The 20,334-nt window shown below is 33.8% G+C and overlaps 2 protein-coding genes across 7 annotated transcripts; both read right to left on the bottom strand.

Moving 5' to 3' along the window:
• Positions 1–1,048: 1,048 nt before the first annotated feature.
• On the bottom strand, positions 1,049–2,284 carry LOC105320694 (NKAP family protein). Its single transcript, XM_034478893.2, has 2 exons — positions 2,142–2,284; positions 1,049–1,697 (listed from the first exon to the last, which is right to left on the bottom strand). Exon 2 carries the CDS (start codon positions 1,675–1,677, stop codon positions 1,117–1,119), a length of 561 nt encoding a protein of 186 aa, XP_034334784.2. The 5' UTR covers positions 1,678–1,697; positions 2,142–2,284; the 3' UTR covers positions 1,049–1,116.
• Positions 2,285–2,840: 556 nt separating this feature from the next.
• On the bottom strand, positions 2,841–20,265 carry LOC105320695 (DENN domain-containing protein 5A). Of its 6 annotated transcripts, none has more exons than XM_066070559.1 (25): positions 20,039–20,265; positions 19,645–19,754; positions 18,830–19,361; positions 18,470–18,493; positions 17,034–17,159; positions 16,052–16,236; positions 14,685–15,444; positions 14,129–14,279; positions 13,649–13,736; positions 13,082–13,207; positions 12,643–12,795; positions 11,951–12,050; positions 11,464–11,541; positions 10,738–10,758; positions 9,249–9,390; positions 8,804–8,932; positions 8,466–8,587; positions 8,170–8,315; positions 7,674–7,792; positions 7,320–7,417; positions 7,125–7,202; positions 6,868–6,953; positions 6,357–6,483; positions 5,837–6,011; positions 2,841–5,385 (listed from the first exon to the last, which is right to left on the bottom strand). In XM_066070559.1, exons 1-25 carry the CDS (start codon positions 20,130–20,132, stop codon positions 5,202–5,204), a joined length of 3,954 nt encoding a protein of 1,317 aa, XP_065926631.1. In that variant the 5' UTR covers positions 20,133–20,265; the 3' UTR covers positions 2,841–5,201. The 6 variants fall into 6 exon arrangements, with proteins under 6 accessions (XP_065926631.1, XP_034334334.2, XP_034334335.2 ...); XM_034478443.2 differs by lacking the exon at positions 18,470–18,493 and adding an exon at positions 17,830–17,850; XM_034478444.2 differs by lacking the exon at positions 10,738–10,758.
• Between the last annotated feature and the right edge of the window lie 69 nt (positions 20,266–20,334).

Below are 20,334 nucleotides of genomic sequence, written 5' to 3'. Positions count from 1 at the left end.
CTCGAACAGGGTCATCTTAAAGCCAAGAAACATTTATTTGTGGTCAAACGAAGAGAGATTATACGTTATACATGTAAAAATAAATAATTTTAGCTCCTGTTGCATGAAAGCCGATTTAGGTTTTGTAAACTTGATACTATAGTATATATTTTATTTTCTATGTTTGAAAAGAAGTACTCAAATTTCATAGTATATCTGGTGGAACAGGTTTTACATTTCTGTAATGGTGTCGGTCATACATATTTATGTGGTACATGTACATGCGTTTGTTAGTATAAAGTAGCTTTGGCCACAAATAAGATATTTGATTTTTCTAGTGGGGGGATTATTATGCCCCCCCCCCCGCCCCCCCCCCCCATCCTCGGCAAACTCCGGCAAATATTCCTCGGACTACCTCTGGATAAAAAGTATGCATCCGCTCATGCATTCTCTCTCTCTCTCTCTCTCTCTCTCTCTCTCTCTCTCTCTCTCTCTCTCTCTCTCTCTCTCTCTCTCTCTCTCTCTCTCTCTCTCTCTCTCTGTTTTATATAGATCTAGAGTAAACTGAAATAAGTTATAAGTTTACGTAAGTTTAGTAATTGATCTGCATGGACATAGACTGAATATTGCTGCATCATTGTCAAGATAGAAGCTAAAATATTAGATTTCCAAATTCAAGTAATGATGATTTACACACTGTGCCACCGAACTGCTTCATCAGTAGATCGACAGCACATAGAAGATCGCATGCTTACTCGAATTGTCAATGTTTCTGATTTGTCCAAAAGTGTCTGCATTAATTTCCAGTCTGCATGCTATATATATATATACATGTATATATATATACACACAAAAACACATAATATACTAGTTATTCATGCGGGATATGAACGTAGTAACATTGCGAAATGCGGGGTTCTTTTGTTTGTGTTTTTTTTTTTATAAAATGGCTCTATCTAATTAAAATATAATCATCGTTTCATCAAACATGAATAACCATCAGCGTGCTTAAATAGGGTACGACGACAAAGTGCATTCGTAAATGTGAATTATATTCAATTTATTTTAATTACACCATCATGATATTTATTATGCATCATCAAAAAACCCACATCTTTTCCAATAAAATTATTGATCTCAATCTAATTCCGGTTTGGCTTCGGTATCTGATTCCGGTTTGGTGTCATTTCCGTCTCCGCTCCTCTCTGATCCGGGCTGTGCTTCCTCCTCTTTGCGCGGTGTCGGCTCCTCCGTATTGTTTGTTTCCGGTTCTGGTTGAAGATCACAGGCAACGACCTCGTGCTTTTCTTCCTTTAACTCAAGTTCAGGTAGTCTGACTTCCGGTCTCATAACACAAACTGTTGGTTTATCATCCGGGTCATTTTCACAGACAGGGGGGTCGTTTTGGTTCTGCTTTATCTCACATTCGCCCGAGTTATCTCTGCTTTTCTTTCTGTCCTTTTTGGACTTTTTGCGATGTTTCTTGTTTCGCTTGTCCTTGTTTCGCTTGTCCTTTTTATTTCCCCTAGATTTGCTGGAATCAGAAGAAGAAGAAGAAGACGAGGAGGAAGAGGAGGAAGTGGAGTCGGACCGGGTGATTCTGATTTCCGGATTGACACAGCTATCCGGGTGTTCGCGGGGACTTCTCGATTTTCTTCTCGCTTTCGGACTTTTTTCCGTACTGATAGAACAACCCATTGTGATGATGCGTTTTTATCCTACAAAATGTTAGAATGCTACTCTAAAAGTATAGGTCATTGAATTTTAGTGAGAGTTTCTTTTCAAAAGAATGCATGGTAATCAAGCAAATTAAGCCAATGCTATCCTAATACAAATAATGAATATTTTTTGTTTCAATAACTCATGTGAAATATATAAAACAGAAAATCCATCCGAAAAGAGTTGGTTGAAATGTTTTTCTCATGTACCGCTGTTAGCTGAAAACAGACCCGTCTAAACACATTGACCCTCTATAATAGCCCCAAAGAATTCAAATACTCTTCTTTTTCGTACCAAAATGCTAGACATTGCAATGTTCATGATCTCCTTTGCTCCGGCTTTCTTTTTTTAACCAACCGCACCCCCCCCCCCCCCGCCCCAAAAAAAAGTATGATTTCAGTGAAAATAGAAGGTTTTATAATTATCATAGAAAATCTACTTACACAGCACCTGTCTTGGATGTGTTGTATTACAGTTATTCTTTGGAGCCTTGTAAATGTTGAACGATATATAGAAAGGGAAAATTAAACTAAGCTGCTGCTCAACTGTTTATGATTAAAAGTTCACAGGATCGACTACATGTACTTATTAGGGATTAAACATAAATTAAAAGTCCATTGATTGAATGGCGCGTGCATGTATTGTTCTATGTAGTTTAATGCACGAGCTCTCACTGTATCTTCCCCGACTGTCGACGATTTAATTCTGATCCGCCCCCTTTACATAACCCGAATTTGTAAGGAGCGGGGCAGAAGTATCGGGCGTTTGGAATGTGCATTTTCTTCTTTTAAATTGAGATGAGATTTAATGTTAAGATTCTTCATTTCAACTGTTACATTAATCTTTTTAAGACTCTTATTAATCTCCCCATTCATGTAAACGCATGAAGCACAGGTGAAATTAGATTAAGTCATTAAACCACAGGAATTTGTTTATCCGGTCCACGCATAAGACATTGAACCACTGTAAGTTTGGTGCTTACCAGTTATACTATCACCTGACATGCTCATTGTTTTTTTTTAATAACTACACATGTAGATAAAACGAAAGATAAAAAATGTTAAATAATTAAACTTAAAGACATTGATACTTCTTGCCACTGCCTTTAGCAGCTCATCGATCACAAAACATTGAAGAACGTATATTTTCAATATTTATTTCAAACATGATTCAGAAAGACTGACTAACAGTTTAACATATAATCCTTAAAACAAATGGAAAAAAAAAACATTTCAAAAGGGATTCGCAAAGTGTCCGTGAAAAGGGATAACAAGTACTACATCAACATTTTAAAAAAATCTTTTAACTCATTTCAAATATTTATCAGAATCTCTGTCTGTCCGGGGTACGAAAGGTTGATGGATATAAGAAGGAGGGTGAATTTTGTCTGTTTGGATCAATCAAAAGTTTGGCCGGCAGAGATCAGGTACTGGATGCATTATAATGGACAGTAATCGTACACAACATATTATACTCTCCATTCTACAGAGAGTTGATCATCTACATACAGATTAACATACATTTATGGTCATGTTTTTTTTTTAATTAAAACAAACTGTATACCAAAGATAAAATTCTGTCTTTTCCTTGCTTGGGAGCTGGAAGTTAATGAAGCTTTGAAAGTATGAATTTTTGACCTAAAATAGTGAGCAACATATTAATTGATCATTTACATTGATTAAAATGTCTAGTAGGTTAGTCTTTTTGATAAAAAATTTGATTAGAGTATATGAATGCCTTGAACTGAAAGAAGGAGGTTTGACTTTCTAAGATTCACTTATAAGAATAAATACAAGTCTTTTGACATAAATTCTCGAATTCTACATTCTAAAAAAAATTAAAAATCTTTTTTTTTTTCGAAACACTTTGACAATTGTTTCATACAACCATGAAATTGTTTGTATATATGGCAGTAAAAAAAATCCTTCATCTTGTATGAATAATATTTCACATTCATATTACGGTTACAGTAACAAATAAAATAAATAATAAGAATTGGCACACCAATTAAGTATCTAAGGTATTCTGAAATATATTAATAATTGCATAATACATGTTATGCTTAAAAAAAAATAAACTTAAACTTTTACTATATCTACATTTGTATTTTCAAGATTAATACAAAGTTGGCACAACATAATCAAGATGATGTGTGTAAAACTTTAATTATCACACACCTAGCACAATAAATACTGTACATAGCAGTGGGCGCACAACCTCCGAGATCCACACTGCCTTACAAGTATGTTGCCAACTCAATTACACAATTCCTATCAATGTGTACACATATACTCATTTGCAAAAATGAAAATTGAAAACATTTTTCGATTCAAATAATATCATAAAAAATAACAATTATCAATAAATATCTATCAAATTGCAACCTTACATGTAAAGTAATAAATTATAATTCCTTTTGTGATGATAATTGAAGTCTCAAAATAAATTATCGTGACATAGGGATTTTTTTTACCTGGTTTAAATTGGCTCAAATAAGAAAAAGAGGAATCAATAAAACAAGGTGTACTGGTATCAACATGTACAAAGCACTCAATACATGCATTATTAATGCATCATTTTTTGAAACCCTTTATGTTATCAAAGGTTTGTTAGTATCAACATCATTAAACACACAGTCATCACAAAGTATTGCACAGTATTGCTGTCTGATATCAAATACTATTATATTTTCAAAATTCAAAATATTGGTGGAATTCAATAGTCTCTCTCTCTCTCTCTCTCTCTCTGAAGTCACATACATGTATCAAGGTTCATTGAAAGTAGGACTAGATACATTGTTAGCATTTACATCATTAACAGTTAACATTTTGCACTGGAGAAAAAAAATTCCCCAAGGTATATACATTGTAACAGGTTTGAGACATCATTAGAGATGTTTGTAATATGCGGACATACTGGCAGGAAAATAAATGTAAAATGCTTATACCTACAGAGACAAACATAAAGTACAGCATATACATAGAATAGTACTCTACATGACTGTCATGTTGGTAAGGAATTGAGCTGCAAAAACCTTGCATGTATAGTATCTTGAATAATTCAAAAACTAAACGTAAAATAAGGTAAAATATCAACAACTAAATTGTACATATACATGTATACGAGAAGTTGAGAAAGTAATTATGGATTCAATTGCTAAGGGTAAATATAATCATCAAAAAAAAAAAAAGAATTGCAACAAAATGTTATATATAACAGTTAAGCAAATCACAAAAATTACACAGTAAAACAAATTGGTGGGTTCAACAAAGACTTGTACATGTATAATTTCATCGACAGTTTACATTGTTTCTAAATACACTTTTAACTACAAATTTATATACTTCCTCAATTACACATACATATTTCTGATTTTGAGTTAAAAATTGAATCTCAAATTAGAAGAAAAAATTGGAAGATTTATTAATACCCATACCCAATATGAGAACAACATCATGTTCCAATCTATCATTACTTAAATATGGTTGGGTCTACAGAACCCCTCAGATCTCCAGACCTCGGAGCAGTGAGGACTCGAGAGTGATCTGGAACTCCTCCAGAGTGCTGAGTATGTGGACTAGGTAGTTGATGTGACTGTAGTTCCTCAGGAAGGAATTCTCCTCGTACATCTGGTCTGTCACTGGACTGCTGGCGATAAGGGGAAGTAACTTCTGCAGTATATGATCCCTGTAAACAAAATGAGATTCCTCATTAAATCCAAGAATATATATGTAATCAAGTGCCTTTTTTTTACTTTAATAATTACTGTTTTAGATGGATTGAACAAACCCAGCATTCCAAAATGCTATGAATATATACCAGATGTACATGCTTGCTTTAAGAGTACTTTTTATTTATAAATAGTTGATTCCTTATTTTACAAGAGTACTTAATTCCATTATTCAACTGTTTAGCATCAAATCACAAGAATGTAAAATTGCAAATGCCAAATTTTGGTCATAGTTTCATTTCATTTACATCTGTCCGAAAAATAAAAGTGAGATTTTAAAATATGTGAACTGTGCTTCTGACAGTTTTACGCGAATATTAATTCCTTGGGTTTAATTAGGAATTTACTTACAGTATATGTGTTTATTGATAAATAGAAAGCTATGAATGTACTGATGTAAGCCCTGACCTGATACCGACGCAGACAAAGATCTGGAACTTGCCGTCCTTGCCCACAGACTCGGTGGCACTGTTGATCTTCAATAGGAAGTTACAGTAGATCCAGTAGCCGGCCCGCGCCCCCTCACTCAGGGCCTGTCTCACCTCACCCGTCAGTACCCCCTCAAAGTACTGCTTCACCTTCTCTGTACATAATGCATCCAATTTATTGTTAATCAACTGTTTTGTTGAATTTTACTTTCTCTACAAATATTACATCAAATATAACCTTTTCAAGGCATGCATTTACATTGAAAATAAACACAAGATTAAATGAAAGTGTTTTGGATAAGTTTCTAGATTCTAACAAATCTAACTAATTGAAAACAATTTGAAATTCTAATCACATTCATATTTATATTGTATTTCTTTTCCTTCTTTTTTTAAAAAGCAACATTTGAAAAATATTACTTTTAAAACTCTCAATATGTAAATTGCATAACATGCTTATACATGTATTAGTTGGTATTCTTCTAAAAGTCTATACAAACCAAGGTAATCCCAGATGAAGAACTTGTTTCGGAACAGTCTGGAGGAGCGGAAGCCGTACTGGAACACCAGCTCCAGACAGTGGACCAATCCCTGCTCGCCACACAACAGGTACGTCAAGTTCCCTCTCTGAAAACCAAGGAAGACAAAATTCATCAAAGTGTTTATTCTTTTTCTTTTTTTTCTTTTTTTTTTTTTTACAGATGTATATTCGAGGCTCCTTTATCTCTTTTTGAATTTTTGTTATAAAAATCTAGGTACATGTTCATAATTATTAAAAAGAAAATGTGTCCATGAAGTAAGTGGACCTGAATATTGTAAGAGTTGTTGCCCTTGAAAATGCATTTCTCTAAATGGACAAACTTTTGATATGTCAAACACTGACAAACAGCACTTTGTAATGTTTCTTCTCTTGTTTTTTTTCCAAAGTATATATACACTTTGTAGATTATACATGTATACAGATATTTCTTAATGTTCAAATACATTTCATAGCACTGTCTGCCACCTAACCTCTTTTTCTGGTTTGTAAAAATGCTTGACTAGGTTATTTATGGCATGTCCAAGTCTCTCCTGAATTTCTGGAATGCTTAGGGATCCTTCAAAAATAAAAAAAAGCAATTTGTGACTATATGCATCTTATTTATACAGACAAAACTGGCATACAATACCATTTTACCATTCAGAATAATGTTCTATCAAATTATGGACAAGAAAAGATCCTACATACTGATAATTTCTACACATAAAGCAATATCTGTGTCAAGTACCTGAATCTGGTGACTTCTTGGGGGAATTGGGAGACAGCGCTTTGTTCGGAGGTGAAGAAGCAACTGCTAAATCTAAATCTGAAACCATCAAAACAAACATTTTCAGTTTAGAAAAAATGATAGGGTCATGAAATGAACCAACTGTTTTTCTATTTAAAACTTGCATCAAAATACATGTTACAGAGTTTGATCTACCGTAAGTATCAGAGTGCTGTGGAAGAAGCTGAGCCACCAGTAACCTTTCTGTACTGCCATCATCCACCATCTTCCCTAGCCATCTTCCACAAGGAAACCTGAAATGACAACAAAAGGTTCTGTGTCAAACTGAACAGGAAAAACTGTATAGGCATTTACATTTAAATATAAAAAATACACGTACTTATCATTGTTTCTGCATTGAAAAACTGTCTTAAAAACTTATTTGGCTGTTGCCTTCATAGAGCTACAAATGAAGCTGGTGGTTGGAAGATACATATACATAGAGTAGAGTGCATCATATGATTGCAATCATAATGGCATGATACACTTTATAAATCACTGAAGCCTTACTTGTAGAGGTGACCTGTCAACTCGTTGCGGACTAGAACATACTCCACTAGCCAGCGAGGCGTTAGGCCAGTGTTGTCATGTCCAATACGAAGTGTCGTCAAAATCCCTAGATTCTTATGCTGTAATAAAATTTAACAATCAGCTCAAAATCTTCTATTATATATCAACGTAATTTGTAACTGTTGGTATAAATATTTTTTTTTGCTTCTGCAAATTGTCTTCTACAATGTACACAGGTACATATACTGCTAAAGATGTTACAGGTAATTTTCTTTTTTTCCACAATATAAGTTGATTCCTTCACATCAAATTATTATATTTCCTTATAAATCTGTGTGTGTCATGATTCTAACAAATAATAATTAAAACATTTGCTATACAACAATAAATTTTATCATCTAGTATGCATTCAGTGAAATAAAACTGACCAATATTGGCCAGACTATAACCATCAATCTTCTATGAATCATCAAGCTACACTCAATGATGTACAAACCTCTACGTTGAATTCCAGACAGCCCTTTGGAATTTCTATGACTCCTGTTTCTCCGTGCTGGCCAGCTAAGCTGATCCAGGGGTTAGCACTGGTGGTGGAGCAGCCGAACTTTGGACTGGGGTAGATTAGCACTTTGTATGGCACAACTGTAGGCAAATTTTTCATTGATTAGTATTTAGCTTTTCTACACTACAAGAATTGTAAACACTTGCATCTAAAGTTATTCAAAGAAGTGATTCATTTTTGTGCAGTCTGTTTAAAAAAATTTTAATTGAAAAATCATGTGATTTTTGTACCTGTGTTAAGGAAGGAGTTTGTGTAGGAGAAATAATCCACTGCATTCAATGAGAGTAAATGGAATAGAAACTGCTCTTTCTCATCCTCACATCTCAGAAAGGCATATCTCTTGTACAGGTTCCTATCAAATCAGAAAAAAAGTTAATTCACAAACATAGTGTACTGTCATATTTATTTAATGGAAAACATTATCAGTTTTCCCAATCTTTTTTTTTGTTAGAAAATTCAAAAGATCTTGAAATGCTTATATAGCAATTACAGACTTCTGGATCTTTAAGTTATTGGTAATGATAAAGTTACAATCGAAAGAAATTCATAGACAATCTTCATCAATTACCTGAGTAAATCTGCATCAGACAGAAGCTCTTTTAGATGAGATTCCAGCATCTTTTTTTCAAGAGCTAGCCTGACCCATGCTCGAGCATGTCCCACGTCTGTTCTAATATCTACCATTTGCTGCACTTTCCTTTACAAATTATAAAAAATATCATTAAATACATGTATACTACTGGTACTTACAGAGTTTCAAATTTTATATCTCCCTTGCATGTATTCTGCATTTATCTTTTTATATTGTATACACAAAACTAATGTTTAACATAAACTGTGTCATAAACATGTACATTCATGTCTAAACAAAAGTCATAAGAAAACCCATTTTGACCTCAATGTCATTTGAGTTTGAATAAAACTAATACCTGTGAGTTGAGAAGAAGAATCCTACATGGACACATGCAACACCCCCCCCCCCCCCCCCCAAAGTTCAATGGGTCACTTATTACCTCATGTCATAGGCCAGCGAGCTGGGCAGTGGAGTCAAGGTGGGTAACTCTATCCTCCCTGTGCTTCCTTTACGGCGGTGTGTTTTGATTTGACTGGGGTGGTCTTGTAATCCTTCTGGACTCAACGACATCACTGAAATATCTGTCAAATGCAAAAGATGGTCCATAAAATAGTTTAGTTATGATTGAAAGTCATGTTAAATTATATTTTCAGTAAAACTGAATTGCTTTTCTAGATTTCTTTGTTTGTTAATTCTAACTCTATATTAATTACATGTGTGCTAGCTATTACGGTATTTGGTATTATAATTAATAAGCTTTTGAAAATTTATAAAACATGTCTATGTGCATAGTTTTACCCGCCTAGAAACAAAAGAAGGGAACTTATAACATTCTAATGGTACGTGTATTATAAAATAGATATTTTACTTAAAACTGTATTATTATATTTATGTAAATGAATTTAAATAATCAAGTTCACATTATTGCTGGAATACATAAAAAAATCAACAACTTAAAAATACACATACTGGTATTAAGAAAATAACTTTCAAATGAATACAAAAGTAGAATATGCCATCAGATGCATGCAGTGAAAACCAACATCTTCTGTACTACACGTTACTGAGAACATAACAATTGAGGAGAATAATGACATCATGGAAGAAATAAACTCTGGATATGATGCTTATTGCTGATGTCTGTTGATTCTATTACACAGATTCACATATCTAACGATCTGTAAAAACAATCCACATATGGGAATATTTCACGTTACAAATTTACAGTAACAAATTTACGGTAACAAATTTACAGTAACAAATTTACGGTAACAAATTTACAGTAACAAATTTACAGTTGTACAGTAACCGATTAACAGTCACTGTTGATTTTTCAATGTACTTAATTTCCATCTTTCTCTAAGCGGGCATAAAAAAGAGCACAAAATTATTGAGAACAAGTGTGTGTGATATGGACCATATTACCTTCATGTTTCATTCTTAACTTTTATTAATAAAACTTACTTTTCTAGAGATTGATCTTATTGTTATATATGTATTACTTTTTTTAAAGCTTTTTTGAATACCTCCAACATATTTTTGCAATTACCAAGTGAACCCTATTGTTATTATTTTACCCAATAAATAACAAGTAAGATGCACTGGACCTTTATATTTGTTAACTTATTCACATTAACAAAGAAGGAATTTGGTCAAGTTTGACTGAAATTAAACTAAAAATCTTGTTGATAATGAAATGGTTAACAAAAAGTCCCTTGACAAAGAGTGATCTGAGTACTCTTGATCATTTATATGTGTATGTATGAGGCCCAAGTAAACTAAAGAAAGGTACAGGTTTACAGAACACAAAACACCAAACCATAGAGGAAGAAGGGAACACATCCACTGAACACACCAGTGTGTAGAAAGTAGGCAGATCTACAAGTGCTCGCCAAATGATATTGTAAGAGAAACTATAGAAAACATACGTGATGCATGATTCCAATGCTCTTTTTGGTAAAAGTACAAAAAGTATTTAAATTGAAATTAAAAGTCATTTACTTATAAAAATATAAAATTAATGAAGATACACATATATACAGAGTAATTTGTTAATTGCATCATTGAGGAAAATTTATTGTGGTGCCAAAAGATGTCTACTGTTAATTTCCTTATGCATTGCTTAAATACACTAAGATGAATATTTTCCACATGATATGGTTTTATTTAATAAACTGTACTAACAAAGAACTGAATTTGATATCAACATATATTCATGAATTCCATTGAAAGAGTAGGACAAAAGATGTGAAAATCCAATTGAACACAGTCTAAAGCAGCTGCATGCAAAAGTGATTTATTTCTTATTTATCAGGAAACAAATTTCTCTCTCTCTCTCTCTCTCTCTCTCTCTCTCTCTCTCTCTCTCTCTCTCTCTCTCTCTCTCTCTCTCTCTCTTTCTCTCTCTCTCTCTCAAACCTACTTATTTAATCTTACTTTTAAATGTGAAAAACTAAAAACTTATATTTTTGAGAAAAAAGGAGCAGCAACAAACAAAATTACACTGAAATTCTTTTTAAATACAATTACATTAAAAGATTTCATAAAAGGTTTAAATAAACCAAAAATCGGGCAATACTGCAGCTGTAAAACATTTGAAAAACAAAAAAAAAACAAAACACAAATAAATCTCTGAATTCCTTCATTTTACTTACTGCTGCATAAACAATTGTACAATGACCTAATGGACATGAATTGTACCCTTGTTCTCTTACGAATAGGTAAGTGTAGGACTAAAACAATAAAACAGTGATCTATAAACTCCTCATCAATCTGATTCAATCAACAACTATGAGCTCAGGCCCTGCCGCCACCAACATTTTTAAATCACTCAACTCAGTCCTCAACTCAAATTCTTAAAGAAACAGTGCAAGAATTTGAGGTCAAAACTTGGATTTGAGGCTGAGTACTGACTTGAGGAAAGTTGGTGACAGTGGGGTCAGATACAAGAACATGTTACTTAGTCTACAGAAGTAAAACTAGTATTTTAATTTTGAATAGATAAAGTTTAAGTGAGTCCCCTCAAACAAGAGATATCGAAAATAGAGTATAGAGAATTGTCAATGAATGGATATTAACATTTTTGATTTTTTTATTATAATGAGTGTACATTTGACTTGCGTTTAGGAGACTAATTCCTACCTGGTGGGGCCAGTTTGTTGCTGTCAAGGCACTGGTTTCCATAGTTACAGTCTTGTAGCTCAAGATAACTCAACAAATGTGACCAAAGGGCAGACTTTCCCTGCAAAATATCAGATCATTTCATTTGTAACAGCTGATACATGTACATGGAATCGTTATAAACAAAGTTACAGTCCAATGTATTCAGTTTATGCTGTGTAACTGAGTTACATTTTCTGCCCTGCTCAAACAAAATACAATGCATTCTACATAATGAATAACTGATACAGCATACATAAAGTTTGAAAACATTTGGGTCTGTATTTGCATATACTGTAAACGTATTACATTTGGCTTTGTATTCTATTTAGCGTTTTTGGCGGAAAGCGGCGTCCGCTAAATCAAGTACATCGCCAAATGTAAAATGTGTAAGTAGATAAATAGTTACATTTAGAAATGCGCTTAATCAAATCTACGCTAACATGTTCAAAAATCATATTCCGCCAAATATCGTACACGCTAAATATAATACGTTTACAGTATTTTAAAATATTTGGCAAGAAAAGTTTAAATTCCTTAAAACTGTTTGTACATGTACATATACATGTATATATTCTCTGTATTTACTTTGTGCATATTCTACAATGCCTAGATGGTTTTAAGTTTGATTCTACAGAGCTAGGACAGACTGCTGCCTAGGACTCTTAGATCACCTTCTTGGACTGCAGGCCGTGGGACCAGATCCTCTCCAACATGTCACACAGGCTGGCGATCATCGTGTTCTCCTCCACGCCGTTAATGTTCGCATCCCCGTGACCTAGTTCTATTGCTTCGTGTCCCATTTTCTCCACCAGCATTCTTTTGGTCTATATTAAATACACAAAATAATAGATATTTAATTAGCTTTTTTCATCAAACAACATTGCTACTCGATATGAAACAACTAAGACCATGTATTTTAATTTTATAATAATTTTAAGTTGTTTGATAATGTATCTCAAGAAAATGAGCATATTGAACTGCAAAATTCAAGTTTGTGTATTTCAGTTTTAAAATACAAATTGTTCAGTAAATGTATCATGACAGAATAAGATTCATATTAACAGTTTTTGCCTCCCAGAAACCTGTACCTTTCTATGACAGACATTTTACCTTGTTTTTGATTTCCTGGAGCAGCGTCTCCACAAACTTCCAGTTGGTCTGCATCATCCCTGCAGCTGACATGTCAGTCAGCTTGGGTTGTCTTACATGTTTGAGGCGGGCATCTTGAAGGTACTTCTGCAAAGATCATAAGTACAAAACTGACTATCACTGATAAAAATTCATATTCATAAAACTGCAATACACATATTCATTTTTTAAAATATTGCACAATAATGTTACAGAAGGTGATCACAATTCTAATTAACTTTTAAGATATAGGAAAATAAATATATAAGTTAAATATTAAACATCAATTCTTTAAATTAAAATACCTTAATGCAAAATTAAAAAAAAAATTGCAAAAATTACTTTAAAGATAATTAGATATTATTATTATAGTGTATTGACAGTTTGAAAGCCAATCATGTAATCACGAAATAAGGAACAATCCTAAATGTTGTAAACTTAAAGACTTAATAACAAACCAATGCCAATTCTCTTGAGACAATTTCTAATGCAACATGATAGAAAATATGAATTATGTATTTCTAGAAATTAGATCAGAATGACTAGTACCTCTCTCTGCTCCGAGGTCAGAGTTATGTGTTCCGAGTGCTGCATGGACCTGTCCTTTCTCCTCCACATGGCACTCTCCCTCTTGCTTCTTCAAACAAAAATGTCAGTGTTCTGTTACAGAATTTCACTGGCAAATTGTTTATGATAACTACATAGTAATACATAAACTATAATGTTGATTTGATCATGTTTATAAAATCTGTTGATTTCATGTAAAACACAATTGCATCAGGGTAATGTTTAAGACATTAAGAACAAAGTGCAAAATGTAAACATTTTCAGATTCTAAAAACTGTTTTGTGGTGATCTTAAGAGTCATTTATGAACTGACATAAATTTCAACCTCAAATAACATTTCCAGCATGAATCCTACTGCAGGGACTTTTGATTTGTTTGCATCACATGTAATTCTGGAACATTTATATACAGTAACCTGATTCGCAATAAAGAGAGAGTCACTACATAACTAGTGATACATACGGTTGTTGAGTGATCTGGACGTTCAAGACGTCAGTTTCAATCTGTGGGAAGAAGCCAGTCTCTACCGTGGCTGGACTGGTTAGGTCTTCCAGAGTGTGTGGGCGGAGGGATACATGATCTATGTACACGACTCTTTTCTCCAGCATTTTTTCTGAAATAATTTGAATTAATCATTTTATCAGTCACCTACCGTATATAAACCTGTCTTATGATCTTCAGAATAAATGTATTTTTAGCCTCCTATTCAGGTGCGTTTACTTCAATTAATTAGTACCGGTAGTAAGCATTTAAAATGCATCTCCTGTGATAAGCATGTGTGTATCATCATAAATTACAGAAGTGAAGAGTTTGCCATATTCATGTCTACATGTACATATTTTACATGTAATTAAAGAATTCAAATCAATGTCAGTGATAAATTAACATATAAATATTCAGATGGAATATCAAATAAAATAGTAACAGTTTGAGCATCCTGACAGTTCCAGATGGGTCATATATAATAATAGGAACACTTATACTACAATAATTCTCCTTGAATGTTCAATCTACAAACCTGTATCTTCTACTGTAGTGCAAGGACTATAGGTGTGAGTGATATATTCTCCAAGTCGTTCCCTGAGGATCTTTAGTCGTGAATCGAAAACTCGTAGATTTGGATCCACCTCGTCAAAGTGACACAGAATCTTGTTATCAATCAGAGTCGCAAACATCTGAGTCTCCGTAAAAGAGGACATGAAAGGGAGATAACCCTCTGGCTGGTCACTCAGAAAGGCCGCCTTGTCAAAGTTCTGCATGATTTCTCTGTTAGTCAGCCATGACTCCATGTCTTGTGTAGGCTGGATCACAAAGGTCTCATAGGAACTAAACAAATGCAGGAAGTGGTTGAGAAATATCTCTCTGATCATGTTGTTAAACTTCAAATGATCAATCTGCCTCTGCCCCATGGAGGAGGAGTCTTTGATTTCTAGGTCTTTTTCCTTTTCGGACTTGTCCGAGAATTCTTCAATAGAAGTCCACACACCGGTTTTCTTGGCAATGGCAGATATTTTTGCAAAAGCCTCGCTTTGATTCAGGATTTCCATCCGCTCTGGCATGTTGGTCCAGCTTTCGTTGCGACTGATGGTAGATTCTTCCTTGTTGCTCCCAGACTTTTTGGGACTGGGCGTTTTGCTTGAGTCTTTACCCAGGGACACTTTGTACAGGTTAATTGCCCGAACAAGCTCTTCCTTTAGTTCCTGATGGTGGGGAAAGGGAGGTAAATCTTCTGGAACATCTACTGTTTTGTCATCAATGTCCACAAAACACATATTGGCCTATGAAAAAAAATTAGCCAGAAAGATTATTGTATAATTTATATTGCTTAAAACCCAATTTAGGAGAAATATAACATGCATGTTCATCTGCTAATGTTCTGTTTTTTTCCAAATACTGAAGTTTTTGAAAAACATATATGTATTTTGATTCTTCAAAACCATAAAAGATTTTGAGCATCAAATTCTATTTTATTATGTTTGTATCATATAAACAGATCTCTTGTGTCTATGCCTGATGTATATTTTTACACACAAATGCATTTCATAATCATTTGAAAAATAAGATGTTAACCAAGAACCTGGTTTGGAGGTCTTTGTTGGTAATGAAAGACTTCCATCTTTGGTCAATGCAGTTTTATACAATACAGCACACTGCCCATGTGCAGATCGATCCAGAAAATTTTTCCTGGGGGGGGGGGGGGGGGGGGGGGGGGGGGGGGGGAATCCGATGGTAATTTCAGTTTTCCAAGGGGGGAAGGGTCTGAGACATTTTTTTGGTAATTATATGATGTAAAGTTAAAGAAATTTGAATTTGCAGGGGGGATCTGGACCCCCTCCCCCCCCCCACCCCATCTAGATCTGTGTATGCTGCCAGCTGATATCTTACCTCACTTGGAAGAGTCAGTTCTGAGCGTTTTTCTCGTCCATGGTGTAGGCCCATGATGAAAGGTACAGGGGCATCCAAAAAGTGAGTAAGAGATGCTGGCAGTATAGGAACATATACATGCTGCCAGGTGAAGGGGAAAGTTAACACATTGATACACTCTGCTACTGTCATCAGTTTTTGGTAATCTGTATACAGATAGGGGGATAAAGTTATATAAGATATCCATAAGCAATGCAGTAACTGGTTACTGACATTCAAAAAAATATCTATATATTTACACAATAGACATAAAATTGTGCTATTACTGGAATGTCTTTAAATAAAAAATATGTTTATCTTGAAAAAATAATCCAAATAGTGGGTGTATAAATGTTATAGATGGTCATATCATAAATCTGTTCTGACTACCAGAATGACCAGTACATTTATTTTTTTTGCAAAGAAACTGACCAATACCAGTCAGTTGGTTGAACATAGGGCTGGGACGATACTGTACTGAGCCGATTCGGTACATATCACGATACATGAGATGCGATACGATACATATCACGATACATTGCAATTAAATGAAAACATGAATAAAAGTTTAAAATTTATTCAACCTGCCGATGTATTACCGCATGTCCAAAGTTATTTTGTTATATTCATAATGAGCGTTGCACAATTTACAAATTACTTTAGTCTCGTGTAAACTAGTTTTTCATAAACAAGTACTCCAAAAGTTTTCTACACTCCATATTTAGCTTCCTAACAGTTTTGAAAACTTTACGAGGTTTTCCGCCATCTTTGTACTTTCATATTAGGCGCGCGGACTAAAAATAGCCGATATATGAAGCTCGGATATTTTTGAAAAATAAAAAAAGTTCGGTAAGGTATCGTTGTATTAATGGTAAATGTATCGATCCAAATATCGTCAAAATAAATACCGCGATGCACCGGTGCATCGGTGGATCGTCCCATCCCTAGTTGAACACGAACTTACCGCTTGAGTACAGGAGAATCTGGTGTTCCAGGAGAACACTGGTGAATAACAGAATCAGATCCTTGACCTCCAGGAAGCGGCACAGATCCCAGAGGGAGAAATCAAACAAAGGGAGCTCACTCACACCTACAGAGTAAAACAATTATCCATGATAATCAAACAAAGTACATGTATATTGTGTAGTGAATAAGGCTAGACGATACAAGTGATTAAAATAAGTCATCAGATTATTTTTGTGTCATTATGAAATTACGTGCATAAATGATTCTTGGATTAATATGCTAAATTGAGACCATTAAGAATGTTTATAAGTTGTCAGTTGTTTAAATGAATAATCATAATGCCTAACAATACTGTATACATCAATAGAAGTTTTAAAATGAAGAGCAAACTTAAATATATACATTGTAAATGTGAATATGAAAACTTTATGTAGTTAAATACACATTTACATCATAACATGTACATCTACAATGATATCTCTTAAAACAGAATTGAAATTTCAAAACGTAAAAAACATATACACACAATGTAATAAATGACACCAATTAAGCACTTCTGATCTGTCTAAATACGCATAGAATTTGCTTATGTTCCACCCTAGTACATGCAAAGCTAATAGTTTCGCATTATCATTTACAAACACTTCTTGCGGTAATTGTAAATTGAACATTCAGCCAATCCCTTTGCTCCATGCATTTCACTATACATAAGAATACATACACTGTATACCATGTATATATAAAACTGGGGAGGTAGTTCTGACACCAGAGATATATACAACATTAGTATTTACCTTTAACCTCCCTCCAGTCCACTTGTTAGAAAATGAGCAATACAGTTTAGTTAGTACTAGTAGACATATAAGTACCAGTTATAAATACATGTGCAGTTTATTGCATGAAATTTGCAGGGGATATATAACACACATTCTATGATTATTTTTCACATTGCTATATCACTGTACACTAGGTAAACAGTAGACAAACACATGGGGTCATGCTAGGGAAGAGGTATGTACATGTATATGACATGTTTGACATTTGAAAATGCTGCTATGTTTCAATTCTTGTAATGTTTCTATCATTTGCATGTCATTAAAAGATAAGTCATAACAATAGATGGCAAAACATGCACTGAAAAATGTGTGGAAAGTATAATATATATTTGTACACCTGTAGATATACATCCACTCAAAATGTGTAGTACCTTTTTAATCAGGGAACATTTTTATGACAATTCACATTAGTTAGAGTCTACACTTTATGATGGGAATAAATCCTGTGAAGAATCTTACTCATAGAAAGTTTACATGCACACTTATAAACCAACAAATCATATCCCAATTCCTAATTTTTATTATCAGTTAAAAATGTTAGCCTTTACCCAAAATAAGCCTATATCATGGCTATACGAGTCTTTAGAAAAAGTCATACCATGGGTAATTGTTGTAATAGAAACTATAGAATATGCATGTTGCACATGTTAAATTCAATATCAAATCTTTTTTCTTGAATAAAATTACAATCATTAGAAAAAAATAATGATCAACGTAAATCCAACTGAGCTTAAGTCTTTGCCATCACATTATATTTACTGCTGATTAAAGTAATTAAACAAAATTTGGACCTCAATGTTCAAATTCTTCAATCAATTTCTTTACAGGTTTTTCATTAAAAGAATATCATTTTAAAGTTATTGATTCTTTGAGTATTTTGATCCATCATTCTTAAATCAACTGATTCAAGAAATTTGTTCAGTTTGTTTTACATGCACATATATTAATTGAAACTTACTTGGTCTCTGTGTAAAAACTGGCCTTGAAACCCCATAGAACTTCATGCTTCGTCCTGGCTGTGGCAGGGGAACCTCAAACAGTATATTGTAAACATAGCATTCTAAGGGCAAGTGTGACTTTACAGGTTTCTCCACAGCTTCATACAGTTGTCTTAGGTATTCTTTCTGTGCGGTAACAAATGGATACTGAGTGATAAGACATAAGCACTTGGTTACATAGAGAGTGTCTGATTTAGAATCAAAGACTTTGACACTCTGCCTGGGACTAGATCGTCTGGTGACTTTCGGACTTCGGCGCAGCTGTAAAGATGGCTGGTTTTCTTCTTCGTGCTCATCTTCTGGCTGAGCACGATACATGTGCTGTAAAGTCTGCATAGCAGCACATATTTTTGTGTCCCTGACCTCTTCATAAAAGGTCAATGCAGACCCAAACACCCGAGATCCATCCTCTTTTGTAATCAGAAAGGAATGGAACCTTGGTCGTTTTGTTTCTTTCTGTGTACAGAAGCCAAGACCTTGTGGCATGCACAGCTGAAAATATAAAACCAATTGTTGTATGCATATTTTTCAATCTTCCGATCTAGATGAATCAATCATTCAATGACTTCCAGATACAATGTATTTTTTTTTTTTAATTATGTGTGCTTATCAAAGAATGTAATAATTATTATTCTTTTATTTCTCTTTTTCCCATTGTTGTTTCCCATTGTTGTATTATGAGAGAGATTTCAATAAATAGTTGAAGTAAATTATAACAGAATGATAAGTGCATCACTTTTAATATTAATATATGTAGGTATAATGGTTCATTTACCATTCCAACAGCTGTTTTATCAAAAGGGTTTGATGGGACATTTTCAGGAACATGTTGAAGTACTTTTGATTTAAATGGGCGGTCAAGTGGTGGGCACTGTAAATTATCTCCTGGAAAAATAAATAGCAGTATTAATAATATCATCATTATTCATATTAAGAGTACAGTGCTTATGTAAACATGATGAATACACAGATATACTCAACATTCTTCTGACACATTACATAAAAATTATGACACGTTAGTAGTGTTAAATTAAACACGTAATTAATTTTAAAATAAAGAGTACATTAAATACACTTGACTACATTTGTATATTTCAAGCAAATGAAACGTATTTTAAGAAATCGTCAAGTGTAGTAATATCTGAAGTCTGTCAGTGAAGATTACGTACCCGACAGCTGATCTGGTTCAAGACCCGTGCTCGTATCTAGTCCACATACAACAAAATAATCTGCAAACCGCGTCGCAGACGACTGTAATGACATTATATTGAAACAGACTAGTTATTCACACCTATAGTACAAGTAGAATAATCACAGAACAACAGTTCAAGATGACAAAAAGTCATTGTTTTCATTTTCAAGAAGTTATCTTTCACTTCCGGTTTACAGATGGCGCTATTTGACTACGGGGTTGCCTAAAAATGTTACCAATACTATGGAGTTCTGCATTTCATCGAAGTTGTCA

Source organism: Magallana gigas, chromosome 9, assembly GCF_963853765.1.
Source record: "Magallana gigas chromosome 9, xbMagGiga1.1, whole genome shotgun sequence".
Classification (NCBI taxonomy): Eukaryota; Metazoa; Mollusca; class Bivalvia; order Ostreida; family Ostreidae; genus Magallana; species Magallana gigas.
The sequence above is the reverse complement of the archived record's forward strand: the minus strand, read 5'-3'. Positions and strand labels throughout refer to the sequence as shown.